This window comes from Amblyomma americanum, chromosome 7, assembly GCF_052857255.1.
Source record: "Amblyomma americanum isolate KBUSLIRL-KWMA chromosome 7, ASM5285725v1, whole genome shotgun sequence".
Taxonomy (NCBI): Eukaryota; Metazoa; Arthropoda; class Arachnida; order Ixodida; family Ixodidae; genus Amblyomma; species Amblyomma americanum.
Window position 1 is genome coordinate 166981642 of NC_135503.1, and position 26025 is coordinate 167007666.

Consider the following 26025-nt stretch of genomic DNA (forward strand, 5'->3'; position numbering starts at 1 on the left):
AGCTTTTAAGTTAAAGCTAACGCTAAATGCGTGTATGGAAGCAATTCGTGGTTGTTGGCTTTTTTCGCCGCATCTTTTCTCAACGGGTCAGTGGCACCGGGCTCAATATTGGACCGTGCGTGCGCGTTACTGAGAGTTACACGAACTTCGTGTATTCGGCGCTGCTCGCCGGACTGTAAAATTTATGCCCCCTATTTGTATTGCGTGGACAGCGAGGAAGCGACGACTGACCGACACGGCAACTGTTACGCAAGTGCCTTTATTTCGATTAAGGTCCACACATACAGCGAGGAGACGTGCGCTGGAAGTCATGCGCTGCTCACTCGCAAGGAGGTGCCGTTGGCATGAAGGAGCTCCTTCTAGATTTGATGAGCACCCACATGAATCATCCACATGCAGAGGAGTTTTAGCATTCATACCCCGCCGAACTTGCTGTTAAAACCTGCTAAGCACTGAATAATAAGCCACGCAGTCTCAGCAGCAAGTTAGCTGAGAAGGCTGTCAGGAATTCCTTTCAGTGGATTTGCACATTGTTGTAGCAAGGCATATATGTTTCAGTGTCCGCATGATAGGGACATTCTGTACATAGTAATGTGCCTGCATCCAACATACTTCTTTTGATATTACTTCGTTCACTAGTCTAACTTATTTTGTATACTCCTTCCTAAGCCTTAGTAGGCAACAGCCACAAATGCAGAAATGTTCGTGTTGTGCAGAATAATAAAATGGTCTGATCAGGAAAAAGAAAAAGATATAGGAGCCGTGTGGAATAACTCACAAGCATGTGTTATGGCTTGCCCTATAGTGGAGCCGACATGAAATGCAAAACTTGACCACACACATAGACAATGTTATTAACGTAGCTATTGGCTGCTGTGTACCCACATAGTCTTTGCACTGCCACTGGAGCTGCGCTTCATGCATTATGCCTTCACTTTGAGCCTTCATACATATCGAGAGTATTTTCAATTTTTACACCAGTGTTCTCCTGCCTTAACGACAGTATCGTTATAATGAGCTTGCACCGAGAGGGAATTTTGTTCTGCCATGAGTAAGCTTACTCACATAGACACTATGCATGGAATATTTTGATTATAAACCACAGAAGAAGGACGCACAAGTTTTCACTTCAAACAGCTGTGCCAAGCACATCATCACTCTCTCCTGGTTTTCAGCATGGAGGGATCAGTGCCAGCAGTATCAATGATGGCATTCCCACCAAACACCGGTGTAGTCAAAGAAATGACAGTAGTGTTAACGGTAAGTGTGAAGTGGCATTTATTGTTGAAAAATGAGACTGCCATCTTATGGCACTTACCTGTCTCAGCCATTCCAACCACTACTTCACAGCAATCACACAGATTCACTTGCGAAACATTATCACCTTTACTAAAGCCCATTGTAGAAAATGCATACCAGTCCCCACCATCAGTATCCACACAATACTGGTGAACATTCACGCACAGTGAAAGCTGAAGTGAACAAATTACATAGCAGGAACGCAAGAAATTGTTCATTTGAATCATTGCAGATTTCAAGCTACCGAGTACACACCGCAACTGGTTTGAAAGCAGCAAGCTGAATATGCAAATGAGATATATGGCGAGGTATGTACCGCTACATACGTCAGTACATTCGGTCATGCACCGCCTGCCAACGTCGCAAGAAACCTCCCCACTCTGCCGCCGCTCCTTTGCAGCCGTTACCTTGCCCTGGCCGTCCCTTTGACCGCGTCGGCATTGATCTTTATGGCCCGCTTCCAACTACTTCGGCTAATAATCGGTGGATCATCGTTGCCGTTGACCATCTCACTTCGAAGTTCCAGGATGAGGACCGGGACGGGAACCGAGGCACCTCCACCAAGTGTCAAGGCGTTTATTTGAAGCACAGGTCGGTTGGTCTTGGTTGACCGGCGACACGATGGGCACACTTCCAGGCGTCGTTCGAAAAAAACCCAGCTGCACTTCGTCTGCTTCTTCGTTGTCCCGCTTGAACTCGTCCGCCTCTTCGCTGCGCTGCGCCTGTCGGTCCCATTACATATAAAATGTGGTCGGCAGTAAAGTGATATGGGCTTTCATAAAGCTGCATGAAGCCTTCATGACAGCATAAGTCATTTTTAAGTTATGAAACTAAAACCAAGCACACCAAATACAATGTGTGGTGTGCATGAGGTTCCAGAAAATGTTTAACTGCTAAACAGGCATTCATTCTGGTGATATTTCACTGTATACTGTACAAGCCTTGGGTGAAGTGTAACGCTAATTTACAATTTTTGTACATCAGGACTAATTTATGTAGCAGTTACCATTGTGGATGCATACTATATTAAGCTGCAGGATGCTGAGTGACGATTTAATACTTTATGCACTACCTGTGTGAAAGCCAGTGTCAACTAGGAATGCCCAACACCTTACTTTCTGTGTGAACTGCGGCATGGCTTGTGCTATGTGCATTTCATTGTCCTTCAATGCCTGAAACGCAGTAGCCTTATAATGCACCCGAATACAGCAAAAGTAGTCATAACTGCAAAAGGTGAAGTGGCCTCTTTTATATGGTGTTAAGGTGAGCTGAGTCACCTGCCTGCCGTTCAAGTCATGCTTCATAATTTTTAAATATATTCTGTGGCTTCATTGGGCACATGGTCTCTAAACCATCTCTCTCCCCCTACAGCGCTTACATGAGAAACGGACAATGCCATCAGTAGAGCACCCTATTAAAGGGAACTGGTGTGAAGTGATACAAGTCTTGCACGTCTCAAGACCTTGGCTCTCTTTCTTGCCATTTTTTTATGAAACAGATACACTGTCATCTGTTTCAATCTTAGCAGCTCAGGTGCATTATTCTGGCCGCCGTTATTTTGAGAATCAAACGGCTTAGGGTGAAGCACGTTTGAAGCGCCTAGTGGTCAATGAGATGGATGATAGTGCCTGTTGACGTGATGAAGTATCTCCAATGAGATGGATGATAGTGCCTGTTGACGTGATGAAGTATCTCCTACTGTGACTGTTTACATCGCAAAAACTACGCACTCGGCTGACAACTGCTGAGTGTGGTTTTCAACGAAGCATGCGGATAATTCTTTTTCATAAACAGTCATTCAATGTGGCAAACGGTGAGGTGCATCGACCTGCCACCTTACCACTCTAAAGCATGAAGCCATGTACACACAGAAAGGCGACTACTTATTCATTTGCACATTCGCCTGCCTTTCGCTGGTGTTCTGCACTCAAATTGTAAGGGGCGGAACATCTGGTAGAAGCCCTCGGGATTTTGTTCTCATTGCTGTCCATATTAACGGGACAAAAATACACGGGTCCCAATGGGCTCCATGCATTTTCACCCTGTCCATTGTCTAGACAGTGAGTTTCCATATTAATGAGGCGTAAATACACTGAAAAAGTTTGGTCCCCACAAATCTTCATAATTCGAGTTCATATTAATGGGGGTCGTATTATCGGGGCACGACTGTAAATGTGTCATGTGAATTTTGCATGAGGAGTATTTGTACAGACTACAGATGTATACGCAATACTTGCAGTCAAGGGGCCATTTTGATATCTGAGCCACCCTAGAGAATGTTGCGTGTCACAGACTCTATTTGTCTTTTACCACTGTTTGTGTATTATATCTTTCACATACATGCTTCAGGATGTCTTCCAGCCTTCTGCATGAGCTCTTTAGCTTGTTGCCTAATCACCTCCATCGAAGTAGTTGAGCATGGCTGACAGGCCTTTTCAGCTGCACTGTTGGAAAAAAAAAACCATCAGAACAGTGAAAATTGGTAGCTTTTAACGAAAGGAGTGCTCGAGTTTGCAGAACTTGCTTAAAAATAAAATTATGGGTGAAGACAGCCTCGACAAAGTATCAGGACGTGTAAGCTGTGTGTTTTCACAGTCAGCAAAAATTCTAAGTGTATACACATCTGACAGCTGCACATAAGGGTTGGCAAACGAAATTGGTGAAAAAATTATTTAATTTTGTCATCACAATATGTGAAGTTTCAGAAAAGCAAAAAACAACAGCCCATACCCATCCTGGCCTATAATGAGGACAATTTACTTCTGCGTTTGTAAACTTCTCTCGGCATGTATTTTGACATATATATCGTTCGAGTAGCATGCAAGCACCTGTTTACTGGTGGACATATCTGAGCTACCCCGGGCAGAAACGTGGAGGCTAACGAAAAGGGTTCAGCTTAAGTTAAGGACAACTCATCGAGCCATGGAAAGGAAAATGATAAGTGTAACGTTAAGACACCAGAAGCGGGCAGAGTGGGTGAGGGAACAAACGCGTGTTAATGACATCCTAGTTGAAATCAAGAGGAAGAAATGGGTTTGGGCAGGGCATATAATACGAAGGCAACATAACCGCTGGTCCCTTAAGGGTAACGGGGTGGATTCCAAGAGGAGGCAAGCGTAGCAGGGGGCGACAGAAGATCAGGTGGGCGAATGAGATTAGGAAGTTTGCAGGCACAGGCTGGGCGTAGCTAACAAAGGACGGGGTTAATTGGAGAGACATGGGAGAGGCCTTTGCTGTGGAGTGGGTGAAGTCAGGCTGATGATGATGTTGATGATATCTGAGCAGAATGCCTGCGTAAGCGACAGCTCCCAAGGCCCTCGCTCGGGAAAGAGTTTATTGTGTCCGATAGCTGTAATGGATGCACAAACGAAAAGGAAAGGTTATGCAGCACACGGACTTCTGGCCAGTATCACCTATCTCACCCCCACGTACACGATCTAGGCTTTGACTTCCGTCACCTCCACGTTCTCAACTTTCTCTGAAGGGTTACCATTTCTGATTTAGCGTTAGCACAGGCAAACTCACGCCACCGAGAGAGGCAGCCAACACAATCAATTACGAAAAATTTTGTGGAACTACTTCGGTGAAAATGCATTGTGAACGCTCTATCCATGCACAAGACCGAATCTCGATCTTGGAAAGTATGTTTATCTTTGTGCAATCGCGTTGCACATTCACATGCCAACTTATTTTGCTTCCCCTTCTCAACACAGATAGCTGCATAATCTCAACTGAGAACATAACATACCGTTGACTCGACGTGTCCTTTGCTGGCTGCTACCAAGAAGTTAGCGGCAATAAATACGGCACTTAAAAAGCGCGACGACTGGAGTCACCTCCGGCAAACACGCCGTTTTCGTGCCGCTCAATAATGGCAAAGGCGCCAACGTACTTACCTGTAGTAAGGGATGAACACGGTGCCAACACGTTTCCGTTTTTCACAGACAGCGGCGACACAGGAACACTTCGCCTTTTCTGTAGCAGATTCCGTAATGACGTTAGTCTGCTAGCACGATTTTGCGAGTGTTGACAGCCACGGTGTCGCCCCAAATTCGGTCTGGTAGTCTCTGGTGGCCTCAGAGAATGTCAAAATTTAGTGCTTAGCGTCAAAGATGCGATTAGCCCCCCACAAAACCGCGAGAATTTCAGCACAAGCAAGCAACGCCCATACATTCATAAGCGAAGAGCTATGCGGGCACCTCCACTCATGCCATGTTTCCAGACTTCGCAGCACCCTCTGAAGTTGAGTTTAGTCGCGAATTCAAAGGCCTGGATGGGAACAGTTTAGGATAACAGTTAATACCCTAGTAGTCTGCAATTTGCTGATGTGCTTGCTGAGTCACTAGGGATGAATTGCAAAGCATGATCAATGAATTAGACAGGCGGAGCAGAATGACGGGTCTGAAAATTAATATGCGTAAAAACAAAGCCATGTTCAACAGCCTCTGAAGGGAGCAGCAGTTTACAATTGGTAGCAACGTGCTGGAAGTGGTAAGGGAATATATCCACTTAGGGCAGGTAGTGACCACTGATCCGAATCATGAGAGGGAAGTGACTAGAAGAATGAGAATGGGGTGGAGCGCATATGGCAGGTTCTCTCAGATCATGAATGTGAGTTTACCAATATCCCTCAAGCGAAAAGTGTACAACAGCTGTATCTTACCGGTACTCACTTATGGGGCATAAGTGTGGAGGCTAACGAAAAGGGTTCAGTTTAAGTCAAGGACAACGCAGCAAGCTATGGAACGAAAAATGATAGGTTAATAGACTGGAAGTGGACAGAGTAGATGAGGGAACAAACGGGGGTTAATGACATCCTAGTCGAAATCAAGACGAAGAAATAGGCCTGGGCATGTGGTGTGAAGGCAAGATAACCACCGGTCCTTAAAGGTGGACTAAAGAGGAATCTGAAGTTGTCTTCTTACCGTGGGAACTCGATCTACACGTTCCGAGCATTTTTAGAAACTTCAAATTATTGTCCTGTGCGCCCGATTTCTGTAATTTAAATCAGATTAGATGTCCAGGCTCCCATGTTTTTGTGTTTTTACTCTACGCTGAAGGTAGGATTAGTCAACCGACGCGTGGAATGCCTTTCAGCCAGTCTCATGATGACTTTGCTTTTGTTGTTATTGTGTTTTTTAGGTTTCTGTGAATAAATAGTTTCAGTTGCAGGCAATATAGCCGCTCGCGTACATAAAAATACGCGTGGACTCTGATTAACATATCACTCCGCCGATGGTAGAGCGGCAAGCCGCCACGGGACTGGCTGAAAGGCACTCCACACGTTGGTTACTCCTCCTACCTTCAGCGTTGAGTTAAAAAAAAAAAAAGGCGGGAACTGGGACATTTAATCCAATTTAAATTAGAGAAATTGGCCGCACAGGACAACAATTCAGAGTTTCTATGAATGCTTGAAACGTGTAGGTCGAGTTCCCGCGGTGAAAAGGTGAATTCAGATTCCTCTTTAGTGCACCTTTAAGGGTAACGGAGTGAATTCCAAGAGAAGGAAAGCGTAGGAGAGGGAGGCAGAAAATTGGGTGGGCGGATGAGATTAAGAAGTATGCAAGTATGAGGCGGGCCCAGCTGGCGTAGGACGCTGTCAATTGGAGAGATATGGAAGAGGACTTTGCCCTGCAGTGGGCGTAGTCAGGCTGATGATGATGATGGCAGTCATTAATATGCTTTGACATTGTTACAGCTCGTCTTGCATCCCACCGCTGGCCACTATTTGATACGACTTGCCGAGCCAATAGCGTGTTTCACCAGGCATCGGGTACAGGAACACCACCGCTGTGCCGGTAGAGAAAGGAACATTGGCCGGAGACAAGGAGTCGGAGAAGCAAGAGAAAACTATATTCACATATTTACAACATTGGTTAAAAACAAATACAAACGAATTACAAAGTGGGACAATGTCTCTGGGAATCACTGCTCGACGAATGTGTTGATCACTTTAAATAGCCTCTCCCATCATCTTCTCGCACAGAGGCTTCGTCTTGGGCGCAGTCTTTGGGCAGAGTGAACGACCTCATTGGCTGACTTTTCCAGCTTGCCGAAGCCTGGCATTCACTGACAGCGCTCCTTTCTCCATCTTCTTCCTCGGCTGGGTCACAGGGATAAATCTCCCGAAAGTATCCTTTTTCCGCAGGACAGCTCCTTGCCGACAAGTTGGTGCCGATTGCCAAACGCAGCTGGCTTTTAGTTAACATCGCCGACAAAAGAGCAAAGTGCATATGATTGACAGCCCTCGTCCCCATGCGTGGCGCTGGGCATGGAGTGGCACCTCCCTGGCGGTGGTCCATTGTCGCTGGGTCGTTACTACTGAAAGGAGTCCGCTAGACTCAGTGTCTCCGCTCGTCACGTCGGGCGCTGCTGTTTACACATATGGTGACAGTTACACCGCATTGCAGGCGCACGGGTCGGCTGGACTGAACATCTTTGCTCACCATGTCAGGCGCCGCATTCCTGGTCAGGTGGTCGCATGGGAGTGCGTATTCGGAGAAGGCCCACAGTAGCAGGACCCTGCACTGCTAATGGGACTGGCCTAATTAAACACTGCTGTGGCAGGAACGCACAAGATGTGGGGGAGGGGGGTAGAGACTCAACAACATACACCCTGACTTTGTGGTAGTGAAGAAATACAATACAAGTTAAGATATACAATACAAGAAGAAATACAAGATTGGTTTTAGTACCGTACTCTATTTACGACTATGGTTTGCCAAGTAGCGGGTCTGTCAATCTGCATTGTGTATACTGAAGTGTGACTGAATTCTTTTGTTTACCTTTGCTTTTGAGACCACTTTGAACACTTAACATGTCTTCTATTTGCAATCACCTGTAACGTCATCAAGGTGAGGAGGCAGCATATTGCACGCAGGCAGCACTTTTGCCAGCCACAGTTAAGAAGGAAGCAAATATGGCCTACTGTACTCATATGCAGATGAGCTTGATAGTGTGAGGATGAAAGAACAATTCGTACTACTTTGTTCATTCAACTTCCTATGCTCATGCAGCTCAGAAGCTGGTTCCATTTGCGCTCTCTGCTGCTTTGTTTGGTAGGCTTCATGGCAGTGTGTCCCATCACCAGTGCTTCAGTCAGTCAGTTCTGTTAGCATCTGCAGGAAATGTTTCCAATAGCCACTTTTTATCATTTTTTGTTCTTGGCTCCACAAAATATGAAGACAGTGAATAAATGAATTAAAAAAGCAAGCAAGTGGCAATAATGCAGGTTACACAATGTAGTGAATGCTTTGAGTAATTTGTTATGTGTAACGTGTTTTGCATGCTGCATGGGGCAGATTGTTACAGACATGAATTATAAACTCTGCGAGCCCGAAAGCACAAGCAGTGAGCTAGAGTTACTATATGATTAGCAAATCACTGCGAGGAAGGTGTTTGGAGATGTTATATTCTCAAAATATATTTTTTCTGCTACTTGTTCTCAGCAGGCGTACTATGACAGGTTTGCAAAGCAGAACTAATTAGTCAGCTGTGTAGTACTGCATGTGCTAGGCCTCTGCACTTGTGAATTTGAATTCTGTGTGGATTACCAAAGCAGCCATCTGAAAACAACACACTGCCAAGGATTACTTTGTGATACATGATTGAGGAACCCGTAATGGGCTAGTGAAGGTGATGTTGGTCATTTCTACCATGATTACAGGAACATAATAGCTGTGATGTCTGTATTGTTCTGCTTGTTCAAACAAATGTTTGTGTGTCCAGAAGTCACTATAGGCTGTTAATAAATAAAACTTTCAGATTCTCTCACAAATTTGAGAGGTCCCATCATGCAGTGCCAGGCTAATCCCTCATTCTACACTTAATTAGAAAACATTCCTTCAGTAGATGCTGTTACCAAATTGTATGATGTTAATGCTCAGAAAAGTTAAAGCTGATTATGTCTCTTTTTTAGCTCCTTGCAGGGCAATCCCCAACCTAATGTTGACATCACAGAGCAGTTTAACAACATACAAGACAGTGCAGTACTAACAGAAAAGCACACTAAGTGCGATGTTGAGATACAGCAGCACATGTCGAGCTTAATTTTCAGTTCAGTCCTCTGCCTATTAGTTTGTTTTCTTGAACAATAATTTGTGAAGATATACGTATAATATGCAGCCAAGTGTGCTTGACCATCAGCTTTGACAAAGCTTCAGCATTTGGCCAGTTTCTTCAATGCACTTTTTATTTTGCAAAAGAAAATATGGAACCTTAACACAATTGAAGTATCCCAAAAACAATTAAATCTAAGTATCCCAAAGCGAATAAAATCAGTTGACAACCGAATCATTAAATGTCAACCATGATGCTAAATAAAAAAGCATTGATCACATATTCTAAGTGTTGTCATGCCATTCACAGAACATAACAAGAAAAAAGGCCATAATCCAACACTGAGCCAATGAGGGGGAACCACAGCCACCACTTCCAACAGCGCTTCTTTGTGCGATGCAGCTGTTCACTGAGCGAGGGGTACGGTGCACGTAAAGCAAGGGGCTGTGCAGACAAATGTTAATTAACTAAATCCACCTTTTCTAACCACCATGCTCGAGGCTCACCTCACGCTATGTGTTAAGCTCCCCGTCTTTGCAAGAAGAGAACGCATTTACGGAAGTAGCGATGGTTCGCCAACGGCGTCGTTTCCTTCAACGCTTCCATTTTAAGCAATATAAATCACGATGGTAGGCTCAACACTCGATGAAGCCACAAGTGTAGCAGCTGCTTAACAGAGCTTTTAAGTTTTGAACTTTTTAAAAAAGCAGTGCATGCTTTTGCCAGCGAAGGCAAGTGAACGAAAAACTCATCTTGAGGAAGTGGACTTGTATAGGTTAGAGTCACTAAATAAAGACTTAGAGTACAGTCATTGCAGCACGGCGGTAAGCAGGGGCGGCCATTTTGTTGTTTATCATTGTTGCCAGATTGCCGCTTCGGCGACCTCGCCGCTAACTTTGGCCCGGCCATTTTGTAAACAACGCTGTTAGCCACCCTGCGCTGCGGCGGGGATCGTAGCCGTACGGCATGGAGCCGCTCAGGTGCAATTGGTAAGCGTTTTCCATCATTCTGCGAGTTGAAACAGCCAACAACGCAGCAAAACGGCATCCTCGTATGCTCTTGTGCAGCTGAAATGCTGCGAGGCGCGGAATCCCTGGTCACTGAGTCGGTCACTGGCAGCACTCGCAGCGTCGCAGCACTAGGACTACCACAGTTGCCCGACTGAAAACGCATAAGCCACAAAATGGAACCCCTCATGAACCGTCGCAGTGTAAACAAATATCACGTGATGCAAACTGACCAATGATCGTGGCGGCGGCACAGAACAATAGGAGAAAAGAGTGCCGGTACTCTAAGTCTTTATTTAGTGACTCTAGTATAGGTTACTTGTTCATAAGTCTCCTTGCACACTTTTGTAGGGTACTTGTGCGTAGGTCATTTTAACATTACCCAACTATGTCTTGTATTTCTTTGCACGGGTTTTTCGGCATCACTTGCACTATTCTCTTGCTGTTAGTTCAGTGTCGAATTTTTCTTGAGTCTTCTTTGCATTCACTCATAGAACAGTGGCTTCGTTCACAAGAACAGCACAGCATCTCGCAGCTAGACACATGGCACGTAAATCACAATGAGGGTCTCTTCAGCCAGAAAGGAGTAATTTGATAAACCGTTAAGAAAAACACCTATGTGAACTAGCCGTACCCTAAGAATTACAATCGAAAGAAACCATGCTGCAGCTTTACAAGGTGATGTCAGCGACATCTACACAACCACTTATGCTATGGTGACGGTTCCTGCTTGGCGTCAGACAGAAGATAGAAGGCGCTAAACTGAGCCAGTTTAAGAGTTACATTCTGCACAGTCCGTCTGAAGGGTACTGCGATGAGTATGTATCACATACTACCCCATGGGTTAATTAACTTCGGCAGTCATAAAACTAAGAATACAGAGAGAATTGTTTTGCTAGCCTTGTTGCCATGGCACTTATATTGAGTTAAATGTGCCCTTCATAAAGTCCCCTCAAAAATAGCCTGAAGGTAGTTTTAAAGCGAAAGCTTTACTAGCCTCGTCGAGCCAAGGTCATCGGTGCGGTACATTTTACCTTCAGATGGAGGAGTGGAGGTGTGTCAGCCATGTGACGTACCACGTGACTTGCCATTTGCTTGAAAAGGAGACGGCACCGGTCTCGTGTGCACACACACTGCTGCCTCGCACTTTCTCGCAATGGATGAAGCAGTCTGCCAGTATAGTGTACGCTGTTGGTATGGTCTCGTAGACGACAGGCTGAGGCTGATCATCAAGCTAACGATGCCAGTCATGCTAAGTATTTAGCTAAATGTAAGGAAGTTAAATGTGCCAAGCTAGCGGCAGATACCGACAAAGAACGGAAGCCTTGACTGGCTCAATGGTGGTTGAAGGGTGCCAAAAAGCGGCAGCGAAGAGCTTTGGAGGCAGCCGCTGCTGCTTCTGCCCCCTTGGCAACACTTCATTACCACGCATAACAAGGCTTTCACTTACATAACCGGGCTTAGCCGAGCTAAGCCGCAACAATTTTTTTTTTTAATCAGACCTTAACATTTTTCTGCACTTCACCTTAATCCATTCTTACCAATGAGTGTCTTATTAAGGAAAAAAGTGCTTGTGAAAGTGGGGCTGGTAAGTGTGATAAATTTGCACTGCGAGTAGCTAGTTTTCTTTAATTTTAGAGGCTGGTGTCAAGGGTACACTGGTTATGTGTGTCTGTTTGTTATTAGAGTGCTTATGGTAGCCAAAATAAATGGCAGCAAAAGCTGCAGTCATGCAACAAAAATGTTAATCTTTTAGTGTATGCATTCATACCCTTTCTAAGAGAAGTGTGTTCAAACTTCCTGGAGAAGAGATGACAACTAAGGTAAAAGTTAGTGCTTGTGCTGTGGCCCTGCTTGTTCACGTCAGATGTGTGCTGTGTGTGTTCTGTGATAGACTGAATTGGCAACAGCAGTGTCAAATAAAGGATAAGGTGTTGACTACACAGAGTGCTGTCAAGTTGTTTCTCTTACTGTGCCAGCCAGGAATGGATAAATGAAAACGACTACAAAAATGTCAAATAAGCAAAAGTATACACACTAGCTATAAACGCAGCAGAATTCATAGTTGGGGGATTTGTGATTTATTCATGATTATATTGACAGTGCACAAAGAAAGTATTAGTTTTGATTGTGCACTGTTAATATCATCACAAATACATGCATTGCCTCGCAGTACCTCTCTGGGAAGCAAGCCATCCTGTCAAATTTTTTTTTTTTTTCAATAAATCTGATTGAAGTTGTACTCACGCATTTTGAGCCCTATTGTTTGATAAACATGGCTTCATAGTGGCCCTTACCTGCTGACTTTTGTTTTTCCTATGGATGCGTTTTTTGTCAGGCGCAGGAGAGAGAGATAAGTCTAATGAAAAGAAGGGCAAAGAGGTCAGCTACAAAGATGGATATCCACCCTGCTGGTCAGCAGCTGCGCCGCCACAAGCACTGTAGTGTAGATCTGAATTGTTACCCTTGCCCAGTCCGTCATTTAAGGGGGACACAGCCTTTGGCAAATTTTTTTTATTTCTTTATGTATTCACACGAAATTTTTGAGCTTATAAGAAGTGATTTTATGAAAACTCTTACAAATTTTCCACAAAATTCCACTGTTATATTTCCAGAAAATTGTTCTCTAATAGGTATTTTTCCACTGAGCCTTGCAAAAAGGCTGCAGAGTTAAAAAAAATGCGGCAGAAGGCCGGTTCAACATTCACTGTGTTCCTACTGGCGTGCTACAGGTCAAAAATATTCCTAGAATATATATTTTTTGCGTTTTGCAGAGCACAAACTTTCAGATTGATTTCTTGTGTGCCATTGTCCATTGACATATCTAGGGTGATAAGAAAACTTCACACAAGAAAGTTAAAATTCAGAGATTTGAAAATATGTATATGTATTTGACCTGCAGCCTGGCTCTAGAAAAGCAATAAAACAAACAGGGTCTAAATAGATAAACTAATCGTGAAGAAATCTACTCCACAAGGTGAGCATCTAGTAACAAAAGTGAAATGGAAAAAAATGTGCACACCACGGTGGCTGAGTGGTTAAGATGCTCATCTACTGAGCCAGAGTGCCCGGGTCTGAGCCCGACCGAGGCAGTCGTGTTTCGATGGAGGCGAAACGCAAAACTGCTTGAACGCAGAACCGCTTGAACGGATGCCGGTTACACTTCAGATGGATTCTTTATGTCGCACAGATGCTGACTCAAAAAGAATTACGAGAATCGATGCACAGGAACGGGAGTTATTCAAGGAAGAAATTTCAAAATACAAGCAAACAAAATGCTGCCCTCAACTCTATTTTCGCGCAGCTTCCCATTCCCATTTCACTCTCCCAATGACGACACACTGTGCGACCAATCAAAACAACCTATCTTAGCACGTGGCGGAAGTTTACACTCCATGGTTGCCTGTTCTCTGTAACTCGTTCATGCCAAGGCTGGCGGCGCCGTTTGCATGGTTACAACAACCATGTGAACGCCCAGCTGACCCAGCGATGCTTCATCGTCACCACGACGGCGCAGAAGGGAACACTGATCAGTGACATTCCCTTACTTATGGTTCCCATCTCGAGCGCGAGATACTGCGACGGTGTGACAGCCTGCGCAAGATATCAGACACATTTAGCATAGCGCGTACCGCTACTGCTTACCGCCAACCATCGCCCCTAGTGCGCTGGTTGGTCACGGTGAGCAAGGAGCGTGCGCTCTTGATGGGAACGTGGCGCCATCTGGCGCCGCCGCCTGGTGATCCTCCACAAGCTGACGATGCGCACTGTCTGCTAAATGTGAACTGAACGTATCATTCCTTGGGACCGAAACGAACGCTTATAGGGTGCAATGGCTCGATCAGATCACTTCTACAAAGCCGCTCTCAGATACATAGAGAGTACCCATGAGTGTTAGTGCTAGGTCGTGGATGTTTACAGAGAGGCGCAAAGTCCGTCGATGCAAAAAGTAGCCAGAGCCTCTAGTGGCGTATTTTTGTTTTACTTACTTTATAGTGCTTTTATGTAGGGCAAACAAGTTGGTTTTGTTAATGTAATATAGAACACAAAAACTTGACAAAACGTATCTCTAGTTATTAACACAATTTGCAGTATATTTACTCTTCGTCCAATCATAAAGCTCGCCCTCCGTGATGTCATATCCGATGCTAAAAACCGCCACTGTATGGTGACACCGTCAGCGCCATGAATTTGTTTTTGCGAGCTAATTAAAATATTAAAAACAGGAGTATACGTGGTACGACCGATGCTAATAGCATCACTATAACTCCTTCTATGAAACCAACGGGCAACACAATGCACTGAAAATGTCTTTCGGGGCCCCTTTAAGATGCTCATCTACTAAGCCAGAGTACCCGGGTCCGAGCCCGACCGAGGCAGTCAAGGCGGCTGAGCGGTTAAGGTGCTCATCTACTGAGCCAGAGTACCCGGGTCCGAGCCCGACCGAAGCAGTCGTGTTTCGATGGAGGCGAAACGCAAAAGGTGGCTGAGCGGTTAAGGTGCTCATCTACTGAGCCAGCGTACCTGGGTCCGAGCCCGACCGAGGCAGTCGTGTTTCGATGGAGGAGAAAGGTAAAAGGTGGCTGAGCGGTTAAGGTGCTCATCTACTGAGCCAGAGTACCCGGGTCTGAGCCCGACCGAGGCAGTCGTGTTTCGATGGAGGCGACATGCAAAAGGTGGCTGAGCGGTTAAGGTGCTCATCTACTGAGCCAGAGTACCTGAGTCCGAGCCCGACCGAGGCAGTCGTGTTTCGGTGGAGGCGAAACGCAAAAGGTGGCTGAGCGGTTAAGATGCTCATCTACTGAGCCAGAGTACCTGAGTCCGAGCCCGACCGAGGCAGTCGTGTTTCGGTGGAGGCGAAACGCAAAAGGTGGCTGAGCGGTTAAGATGCTCGTCTACTGAGCCAGCGTACCTGGGTCTGAGCCCGACCGAGGCAGTCGTGTTTTGATGGAGGCGAAACGCAAAAGGTGGCTGAGCGGTTAAGATGCTCATCTACTGAGCTAGAGTACCCGGGTCCTAGCCCGACCGAGGCAGCCGTGTGTCGATGGAGGCGAAACGCAAAAGGCGCCTGTGTGTTGTGCCACGTCAGTGCACGCTACAGATCCCCAGGTGGTTGAAATTATTTCGGTGACCATCGCTACAGCACCTCTTATTTCCTGTCTTTTTTCATCGTCATCATCAGGGTGACACGCCCACTGCAGGGCAAAGGTCTCTTCCATGTCTCCGCAATTAACCCGGTCCTTTGCCAGCTGCGCCCACCGTATGTCCCCTCATCTGCCCACCTGACCTTCTCCCGCCCCTGCTATGCTTGTATTCTTGGAATCCACTCCGTTACCCTTAAGGACGAGCGTTTATCTTTCCTTCGCAGTACATGCCCTGCCCAAGCCCATTTCTTCCTCTTGATTTCGACTAGGATGTCATTAACCCGCGTTTGTTCTTTTACCCACTCTGCCCGCTTCCGGTCTCTTAACGTTACACATATAATTTTTCTTTCCATAGCTGGCTGCGTTGTCTTTAACTTGAGCTTAACCCGTTTCGTTAGCCTCCACGTTTCTTTGCCGTAGGTGAGTACTGGTAAGGTACAGCTGTTGTATACCTTTCTCTTGAGGGACATGCCATTCATGATCTGAGAGAACCTGCCATATGAGCCACACCCCATTCTTATCCTTCTAATTATTTCCCTCTCATAATCCGGATCAGCGGTCACTACCTGCCCTAAGTATTCCTTTACCACTCGCTACCAATTGTGAGCTGCTGTTTCCTTGCTAGACTGTTGATATTTTGGTTTTCTGCATGTTAATTTTTAGACCCACCATTCTCATCAGCTAATTGCAGATTATGGAGGTATTCTCTATTAACTCTTATCCCCAACTGTTCCCAATTCAGGCCTCGGAATACCTCCTGTAAACAGGCGGTGAATAGCAGTGTTGGCGGTAACGCGTTACTTTTTTCGGTAACTTAGTAACATACTCGTTACCATTTGGGAACTTTAACGGGTAACATACGTAAACATTTTTCGGTAACGTGAGGTGTCACGTTACTAGTTACTTTTTGTTCCAGTTGTGCCCCACTCCATTCCCCTTTTTTAGAAAAGAAAAAGCGCAGAGCACCTAAATTGATGTTGCAAATAAAGAAACAGGTGCTCTCGAAGACCTTGGTTGCGGCTCACATGCATGCCAGAAAACACTTGCTCTTGACGACGCACCCAACTAAAAAAAATGACAGAATAGCCATAAATCAAGAAACACGTGCACGAACACGCATTCACACACTTGCCTTCACCTGCCCCCTGTTCCCCAACCACTCACACACACAACTCTATAGAGTGGAAGCATGCCGAGCATTTTTGAACATCAGATTTTTCAGAATTACTGTAAATTTATTGACAGTTCAGCGATGTTTTCTTTATGAAGTTGGAATTCATGATGAAGTGTCATTTTGTGTTTAATGTCATTATCAGAAAATGGCTTCACCATGTGCCACAGAGTTAGAATCCATCACGTGTAACTCTACAGCCAACTATAACATTGCTAAAGTCCTACACATTTGTGTAAAGTATTCTCATTAAATTAGGATTTCTCCTAAAATAGTTGTTTGGGCTAGAAGTTTTATGTTTTTATGTGAATAATGAGCTTTATGAAATTGTTATCGTGAGTTATTAAGGGGAAGACGCACTAATTATAATTTATGGCCATGAAGTAACTTCGCGGTACTTTTTCAGTAATGTTTTTTTGTAGGTAAAGTGAGGCGTTCCCTTTTTCTTAAAGTAAGGAGTAAGGTATTAAGTTACTTTTTTGCGGTAACCCCTATAACACTGGTGAATAGCATTGGCCAGATCGTGTCTCACTGCCTGATGCCTTTCCTTATTATAATTTTATTGCTGGCTTTATGGAGGATTCCCTCCTATATTCCTTCCTTTAAGGCAAGGTTCAGGTGTCCATGGAGATATGTAAGATAGTTACTGCCTCACTTCCTTTCCTCAAAACCAGTTTAAATTTTTTTTTTTTCAGAATTATTGTTCGTGTGCTTCCCCACAATGCACAGCCACCTTGTTCCATTAAACAATTTTTTTAGAGTACTTTCCGGTCAATTTCAGCAGTTCAACTTGAGATCAGCATAAGAATCAAAGCATACAAGCGGACACTGCAATTAAAAAGTCAATTTTTTGGCTATTTTTCAGGATTTCAAAGCTGCATCAGCGCTTGAGCTCAGTGAGCTCGAGCAGTGAGCCCAAAGTTCTCGTGCATCGTGCGCGGGAATATTTTTGACAATCGTGTACATTCACGATGTAGATTGCGGCTGCACAGCGCATTCCCACACGTGTGCTTCTGTTGCCTGCGTCTTCGTTGCAACCGAGCATCACAGCCAGGGACATTCAATCTGTCTGATTTTAACTGGCACGTCAGCCTCATTTGTGCTAGACCAGTGTTCGTTATAAATGGACGCAGCTGCATGGAGTAGCTGCGTTCCACTTCGCCATCAGTTGTGCATCATGGGAACCCCGGTGCTCCACCATTTGTTAAAAAAAAAAATGAAGCACTATACAACTTGATGGTTAGTGCAGGCTTTGTGTACACTGCGGGTATAAATGTCGATGAGGTTTCAGCCAGCACAGGGCCTGATGAAAACTGGCTTGGCTCATAAGGATAAAGAGGTGACTGAGTGTAATAGAGTGGTTTCTATGAGACAGTAAATGTAGCAGTCAGGTGGATGGCTGAGATTAGGGTTTGTGTGAATGTGGAGGCTGCAGGTTGTGCAGGCCAGAGCTTACTGGCGGTCACTGGTACAAGCCTTTAATCTGCAGTTGACATAGTTAGGCTGATGATGACGAGGATGAGTGTAATGGAGGGGTTTCCTAGAGACAGTAAACACAGCAGTCAGGTGGGTGGCTGAGTTAGGCAGTTTGTGGGAATGTGGAGATTGCAGGTGATGCTGGACAGGGTTAACTGGAGGTCAGTCAGTAGGAGAGGCCTTTTTCCTGCAGTAGATGCAGTTGGGCTGATGGTGATTCTGACTTTATCAGTAATGGGTTTTCCCCCATGCAGGTGCGGCCCGAGAACCAGGGCACCCAACGGGCGTTGCGTCACTTTGATGAGTTCTACGCGGGCGTGTTTGGGGAGCAGTGGCCCTCGGTGCGGCTGGCCCTGTTGTGCCCCAACAAGCCGTGTGCCCTGCCCAACCCCTTCCTGCCCGATGTCGGCGCAGTGTGGCAGGAGCTGCGCGCACGGGGTGCCCTTAGCCTGCGCAGACTGTGCATGCGCCGCGCGCAGGCTGCCGCCGGCACCATCTCCCACGAGGCCCCGAGGTGGGTGGTCTTGGTGATGCACTGCCGCTAGTCCTTGCTTTGCAAAGTGAAATTCTGAGGTTAAAGGGTCTGACAACTTACCAAAATGTTTAAAAAGATATAGTGTAAATGAAAGGAGCTTGCATCATAATGTAAGATTGAAGAAATGAAGGTTTGTATGTTTAATTGTACATTGAAAATTGTGTGAAACGAACTGAGGGACGGTCTATCTATCTACATCATTGTATCTCACCGCCTGACCATATCTTGATTACTAATTTTGTGTTAACCCGTTTGACACGCTTTGTACACAAATCTCTACAAAGCAAAATCTCCGCCTTTTCAAACTTCAAACTTCAAAAAGACTTTATTTCTTCCTTACGAAGAAAGAGGAAGCTGAGGCAAAAAGCCTGTAGCGCCTGACGAGGCCTCAGCTTCCTTTTACAGTTTGCAGTGCAGTGCAGGAGTAAAAAAATTGAACATGTTACAAATCAAACAAACATTCAATGTATTACAGAGCAAAACAAAGAGAAGGGGGCTCGCACATTGCATGAAACGTGATCACGGCGGAGCAACAAAAATGACATAAAACCAGGCTTCGTTTGCGCGCAGAGAATAAATAGGCGAAATACACGACACTTTTCAATGGTAATAATGCTGTTCAGACACAAAAAAGGGCTGTATTTATTAGGTAAGCTAAGAATATGTCAGAACGTCAGTGCACAAAAGTTTAAGGACTTAACATGTAATTTTGCATTAAGTAGCGCTTGGTTATTGCATTTGCATTAAAATGTTTTGAGAGAAACCCTAAAATCAAGATCACCCAAAATATTATTTAAGGCCGTAGGTGCTTGATAGGTCATTTTCAGTTTCCCATAGTGGGTACGCATTCTAGGGACTTGTTTCCTATGTGTACGGAGGCTATACTGCGATGAATTGTCTGGAATGGTATTATACAGCCGGTTTTTGTAGATGTGTTGGTACACATGGTAAAAATATACCTGATCTGCTTTAAGCAAACTGTGCTTGAGAAAGAGAGGTGCTTCTTAGAGTGGGCTGCACCTAGCAGTGATTTCCTTGTTCCAGGTGAATTTTGCATCCATCATCTACCAACTGAGCTGGTTTTTTATACCATATAATGGACACAGTAAATATTTTGTGATAAAGATAGCTGGGTCGCATGCTGTTTGCCATTTTTGCGTAGACATACTTTGCCACCAGCAGTAACATTTTTTAATGTGAAAGCATTGTATAGCTGTCACATATTATAGGGGGTCTGAGAATAAAATTATGAAAATAAAATTATGAAGGAAAGAGGTGTGAAGAAGACGACGGGGTAACCGAAGACCAAAGAAGATGAAGAAGAAGCATTCGGTGAGGTGGAGAGAGATGATTGGCGGAGAAGAGAAGGAGAAGACGACGACAAGGCTATAAAAGGGCGAGGGAGAGCGAGGCACTGGGGAGAAGAACAGAGAAGGCTTCGGTGGGTCAGGGACGCTTCGGCTGAAAGAGAGCGACGCCGGCTACTGCTCCGGTGAGCTCGCGTTCTACGGGTTCGCATCGTGGACTTCCTGCCATTCCTGAGCCCGTTCCGGTGAGTTGAGTGAGGACGCTACCAGCTGCTACGGCCAGGGGTGTCTCCAGCTCTGTTGCCACCCATCCGGGTGGTGGCCCCCCAACGCCAACAACACCGGCATCACCTCCACAGGCGCTTGGACCGGGAGCTTGTACGACGCAGCCACCGACGACGCCAGCGACGCCAGCCGCACCATGTCGAACGCCACCCCGACGCCAGCTTCTGGACCCATACAACGCCGCAGCCGCACCGAACCAACCATGAGCACGAACGCCGACCGCTAACAGTAGAACGCTAGTAGTAGACACTAGTAGCAGTGTTCCCGGGTCCTGTGTATTTATAGTCGTTGTGTTTTGTGTTAGTTTGTTAGTTAGTTTTGTGTGTTAGTGTGTGTCACATAGGGTGTATTAAATGTGCGTCTGTGTGGGTGCACCTGTCACCTAGTCCATTCTTTCGGTCCGAGTGTTCTCCGGGGTGATCCATGACAAAGGCTCATCAGCAGTGAGACCCAGCGTTGTCGTCGTTGCCTGAAATAGTGGTCCCAAAAATCCCAAATGACGTCACCGTGGTGTCAAAGCAAAATAACATTTCTTCCAAAGGTACAGGGAATCGAACTGCTGCAGTGGCTCAGTGGTTATGGCGCTCGGCTGCTGACCCGAAGGACGTGGGTTTGATCGTGGCTGCGGCAGTCGAATTTTAATGAAGGCGAAATTCTAGAGGCCCATGCACTGTGCGGAGTGAGCGCACATTTAAGAACTCCAGGTGGTCAAAATTTCTGGAGCCCTTCACTACGGCGTCCCTGAGTCGCTTTGGGACATTAAATCCCCAATAACCGTAGAGGGAATTGAACCTAGGATCACATTGCGAGGCGAGCTTGCAACCCGTAGGCCTCAAAACGGTGTTGCTTCTTGGCGAACAAAGGTGAACCTAGTATATACGTTGCTTTGCGACTGTATGCTAACAGGTAGGTGTGTCATTAGAAGTGATGGGTGGGGGAGGGAATTAAAATAAATAAAAGATCAAAAAAGAAATTTTTAAAATGCCTTCGCATTCGAAGCATGTAAGTAGTCTTAGGTGTCTTCTGTAATTTTTTGCACTTTCAAGCGTATTGGGCACCTTCGAAATAGAAATTATTTCCACGATCCTCCAGGTCAGGTATTTACTTGATAAATCACAGGATTTTGATGGTGCCATTTTTATCAATGGCACTTATTACAAAATCTTGCAGTTTCTTCTAGAAAAACTGCCGTTAATATTTGTGCTGGAAAACGAATAAATTGTTTTTCTTAAATTTTTCACTACTGTGCAATAGACCATTAGACTTTATGACTCCACGTTTTGAACATGCCGCCAAAAATTCAAGTATGCACTATTGGACACGCTGCGCCGTCTAGTTTGCTTCTGTAACACCATATCTTTGGTTTGACTTTTTTTTTTTCTGATGCGAGGAGGCGACGTGAAAATTGCAGCTTTGACCGGACGTAGTCCACTGGTTGGTGGTCACAACATTCATTTTGCTGTGTGCTTCTCAGAGGCTAAAGCCTACACCAAGCCCTGCAGCCAGTTTTTATGTCATCTCTCTTTTTTTTAGATTAGCAGTGTTGAGTTAGGCAACGATGTGGAATGGTTGGATTTCAGTTCTGAAAGTGATACTTCTCAGAGGCCTTGGACCTGAACGACCTGAACGCATGCTTGCATGTGTTTCATTTACTGTTCATGTTGTATTTTATGTAGTGCGCTTGAGTTGCGATGGGACAGACCACTCATTGCTTTGTGAGGATCCTTGTCCACGGATTTCCTCCGTGTGCAGCCACTGTCAACTTTTGGGTGGCACAACCAGGATGTGTATGAAAACACAAGAAACATCTCTAGAAGTAGGACTTTTAGCCAACTGACGTGGTACCGAATCACCACCACTTCAAGCAAGAAATCTTCTATGCTCACTGCATCAGCAGTGAAGTCGTCTTACACGAATGGATGCTATACAGTGTGTACAAAGGATCGATATACAGTTGAATCCGAATATATGGAACCCAGATAGTTAGAACTGTTGGTTATATTGAACGCATGGATTATCCCTTGGAACATCTTGTGTAAAAGTAGGTATAGGAAAGTTGCATCGTATATATTCGATATATTGATCCCTGCACTGGAGAGTGCGCCTCTCCCAAAGACAATCGCATCGCCCTTGGTCGTTTGGCGCATGACATTGCGTGACGTTGGCAAGCCATATGCGTGAAGGAATGAGAGGGAACTGGTTTGGTGACGGCCGATATGGAGCAGACGTAGCAATGTTGGGGAGAGGGGAGACAGCGCGAAAGAGCCAAGTGCTGGGTGTGCTCTCTCTCTCCCCTTCCTCCCTCTTCCTCATTTGCAGCAGCACGCACTGTACATGTACTGAAAAGCCAGGTCAGCAGGTGGCAGACGGAACGTCTCATTGTCTGACTGTGTCTAACGATTTCTTCTTCAGTGTGTGTTGTGAATGCTCCATGCGTGGTGAGTAACGTGCGCTGTGTGTAGTCGTGCTGATCTGCGGACGTTAACAAGCGGAAAAATTTGGACTCTGCAACCAACCATGTGCAAAGCGTGCACTGCTTTCCTTGAAAAAAACTGAGTTAAAGACGAAACGAATGGTTAGCCGTTGTTTCATCTTTAACTGTGTCCTTGGCAATCCTAGCAACACGTCTTGCATATGATCACGTTCCAACTAGCCCAATCATAAGCACTTTACAACTAAGTTGGCGGCCATAGGGAGTGTCAGAGCGGGTGAGACATCCTCAGTGGTAGATGCATTCCACGCAGCACTTTAAGTGCTTAAGCAAAAAATTGGACAGCCATCGCCATATCTCAGTAGGCAGAGTACTGGACGCAAAATTTGGAAGCTGTTGTTGGGATCTCAGTGGCAGCATGTCGTTGTTTTTTTTCTGCTTTTGTATCAGTTATCTTTAAATAATTACCCTGTTAATCTCCCTTCCATGAACACCACAAATTAAAAAAAAAGTCCCCTATGCTCCTTGTTTTCGGTAACTGTTGGCTTCCGTCATGTATGTCATAACGAGCCCATCTTTTCGCTTCCCTTGTCTGCTCAAGTACAAGGAAGACATCAAGCTCAAAGTAGCTGAGCAAAGTCACTCTGGAGCGTGCCGTGCAGCTTTTGAGAAAGTTGAAAAAGCATTGCATGCGTGTTTTGTGGAGGTTCAAGCTAAAGGCATCACCGGGGGTGGGCCCATGTTAATGAAAAGGCGAAATGGTTTGCAGCTGCTTTGGGCAGAGGTAAATTTTTGTGGCAGCACTCGGTGGCTGCTGAGGTTTAAAAGCTACCACAGTGTCATGGGAAAAGCCATTTCAGGCGAAAGTGAAGCTGTTAGCAGCCAGGAAATGCAACAGTGGCTTTCCAAGGGGTGGCCAAAGATCGTCACGGAATTTCCTCCCACAGAAATCCCGCGGATAAGATGTTGCCAAGCAAGACACTCAACCTCCGAGGGAGCACATGTCACAGTGCGAAGATGAGCAAAAGAACCGACAACTGAGCTAGTTGGTGCATCTTTAAGCCGTGGTAAAAACAGCGCAGCGACGACAGACACAGAGAAGACAGAAGAAGACGGACAAGCGCTGGCCGTCTTGTCCGTCTTCTTCTGTCTTCTCTGTGTCTGTCGTCGCTGCGCTGTTTTTACCACGGCTTGAAGATGAGCAAAGTACGCGTGACGTTTTTTTTTACGTTAAATATGAATGGATCCTCCAAGCTGAAGCCATTCGTGATTGGGAAAAAGCATGTCACCTTTGTGTTTCAACAACTGCAAGGAGCTGCCAGTATGCTACGGCTTTAACAGGAAAGCTTGGATGGCACATCAACTTTTTGCTGAATGGCTTCAGGCATGGGATGCTGGGTTGGGCAAGTCAGGCCACCGAGTTTGTATTGTCGTCAACAGGTACTCGGCTCATCACACCACTTGCGAGCTACAGAGCTGAAATTTCTCCCGCCTAACAAGACAGCAAGGTTACAGCCATTGGACCAGGCCATTATAAAGCCAAAAGGTCCGCTACAAGAGACTTGTTCATCGGCTCCTTGATATCAAGGTTGACCTGCTGGGGCCATTCAGACGATCACTGGCTCCTGGGAAAAACATGAAACAGGACAGAGTGGTCAATTATTTCCGCAAGGCAGGCCTTGCAGTGGTCGTAGATAACTCTTGGACTGTAGAGTTCTCGGAAGAAGCTGTAGAAACTCTTAGAGTTGAAGTCTGAAAGAAAATCATGTGCAAGATTAAGAGTGCCAGGTGCCTCTCTTTAGGTTGATTCTACACGTGATGTGAATCACATGGGCCAGCTTGCAATGGTCGTTCCCTACGACGGGCAAGAAGAACATTTTCTTGGCTTTTTATGTATTGCCAGTCACAAAGGAAGGCATCTTGCGAGGTCAACTATAGACTCAACGATGAAGACGATCATGACCAGTCATACGACAATGGAAGCAACATGGCTGGAAAGTACTCCGGCATGCGGGCGGAATTGAAGAAAATGAACCCTCAAGCTAATTTCATCCCGTGGGCTGGTTTGTGGCAACATAAACTCACTGAACCTTGTCTGGGTGCTGCATATTCTCGTGGGCAGGCCGTTAGCTTTTCCAGGTTTGTGCAGTGCAGTATATACGTTTTTCGCTGCATCTGCTAACTGCTGGGCTGTGCTGAAGGCTCATTTGAAACAAAACGAGACAGCGATCACCCCAAAAGCAAGTCTCTGACATGTGGTGGTCAGCTCGAGCAGATGCAACTAGGTCTCTCGTGGCGTATGGTTTATGGTGGCCGTGGTTTATGGCAACGTTGAATGTTTCCACAAAACAAAATGAAATCGTGCGATTATGCGTCCGGCTTAAGAGAGATATTTGATGAAATTTAAAATGGAGGTGAATGAAACATCGCAAAATGCTGTGTACAAAATATGCACCCAAAGAAAACGAAAACAGTTGGCAGAATACAGTAGCACAGAATGTACAGGTACACCAGAGCTGCAAGATTTTTTAGCTAAATTTCGCTTGAAACCTTCATCACGATTGATAACCTCTGCACGTTCTCGTAGCTCGCAGTTTACTGTTATTGTTGACTGGGACATATTTTCTCCGAGCGCAGTGGTGACGTCAGGAAATGGGCCTCGTGAAAAACTCTTTCTGATCTGGCTAACACATTCCCAGTGAGTTTGAGCAGTTTATTTCATTTGGGAGCAACGGAGACAGTTCTTCTATAACATACATGCTTAAATTTCTAATTTGAGAATAGCTTCAAGGGTCATTCTCAGATTCATTGCAGGGGAACAGTGCAAAAAAATTGGAACATAGACAAGTGCTTACTACCAACCGTGTTTATCGAGGGATGAAAAGGTAGGTATATACAGCGAATGCCAACAGTCAAGCAGATTAAAAACAGATTTGAAAATGCAGTCAAAAAGATGGTATCTATGTCAAGTGGGAGGCAAGATATCCATGTCATTAACTGTGGCAGACGGATTGCAGACACATTTTCGCCATGGCTGTGGGCATAAAATGCTTGCATGATTTGACACGTCGCCTTGTTCTTATAGTGGGTCTTTTTTGTAGGTCGGTGCACATTTGCATCTTTTGCAATGAAACTTTGTGCTAGGAACCCTTCCATTGTTTTCACGCTTCCTTTCATGCTTGTGTTTTTATTAGGACAGTGAGCAGCAACGGGGAAAAGATCGTCATTTTTTTGCGCATTTTCATGTTCCATTTGCCTCTTGTCCAGGCATGTACAAATCTCATGGCCTACACAGACTACAGTACCACATGC

General features: G+C 45.4%; 1 protein-coding gene and 1 long non-coding RNA gene across 4 annotated transcripts in view; both read left to right on the plus strand.

Moving 5' to 3' along the window:
- The window catches only part of l(2)10685 (5-methylcytosine rRNA methyltransferase l(2)10685), a 109804-nt gene that overhangs the window by 12052 nt on the left and 71727 nt on the right, over window positions 1-26025 (plus strand). For all 3 annotated transcript variants that reach the window (XM_077629637.1, XM_077629638.1, XM_077629639.1), the window contains exon 2: window positions 18410-18669. In XM_077629637.1, the coding sequence (XP_077485763.1) occupies window positions 18410-18669 (260 nt within the window). The remainder of the gene's footprint in view (window positions 1-18409; window positions 18670-26025) is intronic.
- On the plus strand, window positions 1174-7483 carry LOC144097577 (uncharacterized). Its single transcript, XR_013307073.1, has 3 exons — window positions 1174-1260; window positions 1532-1607; window positions 6998-7483. It is a non-coding gene; the product is annotated as an uncharacterized LOC144097577 (long non-coding RNA).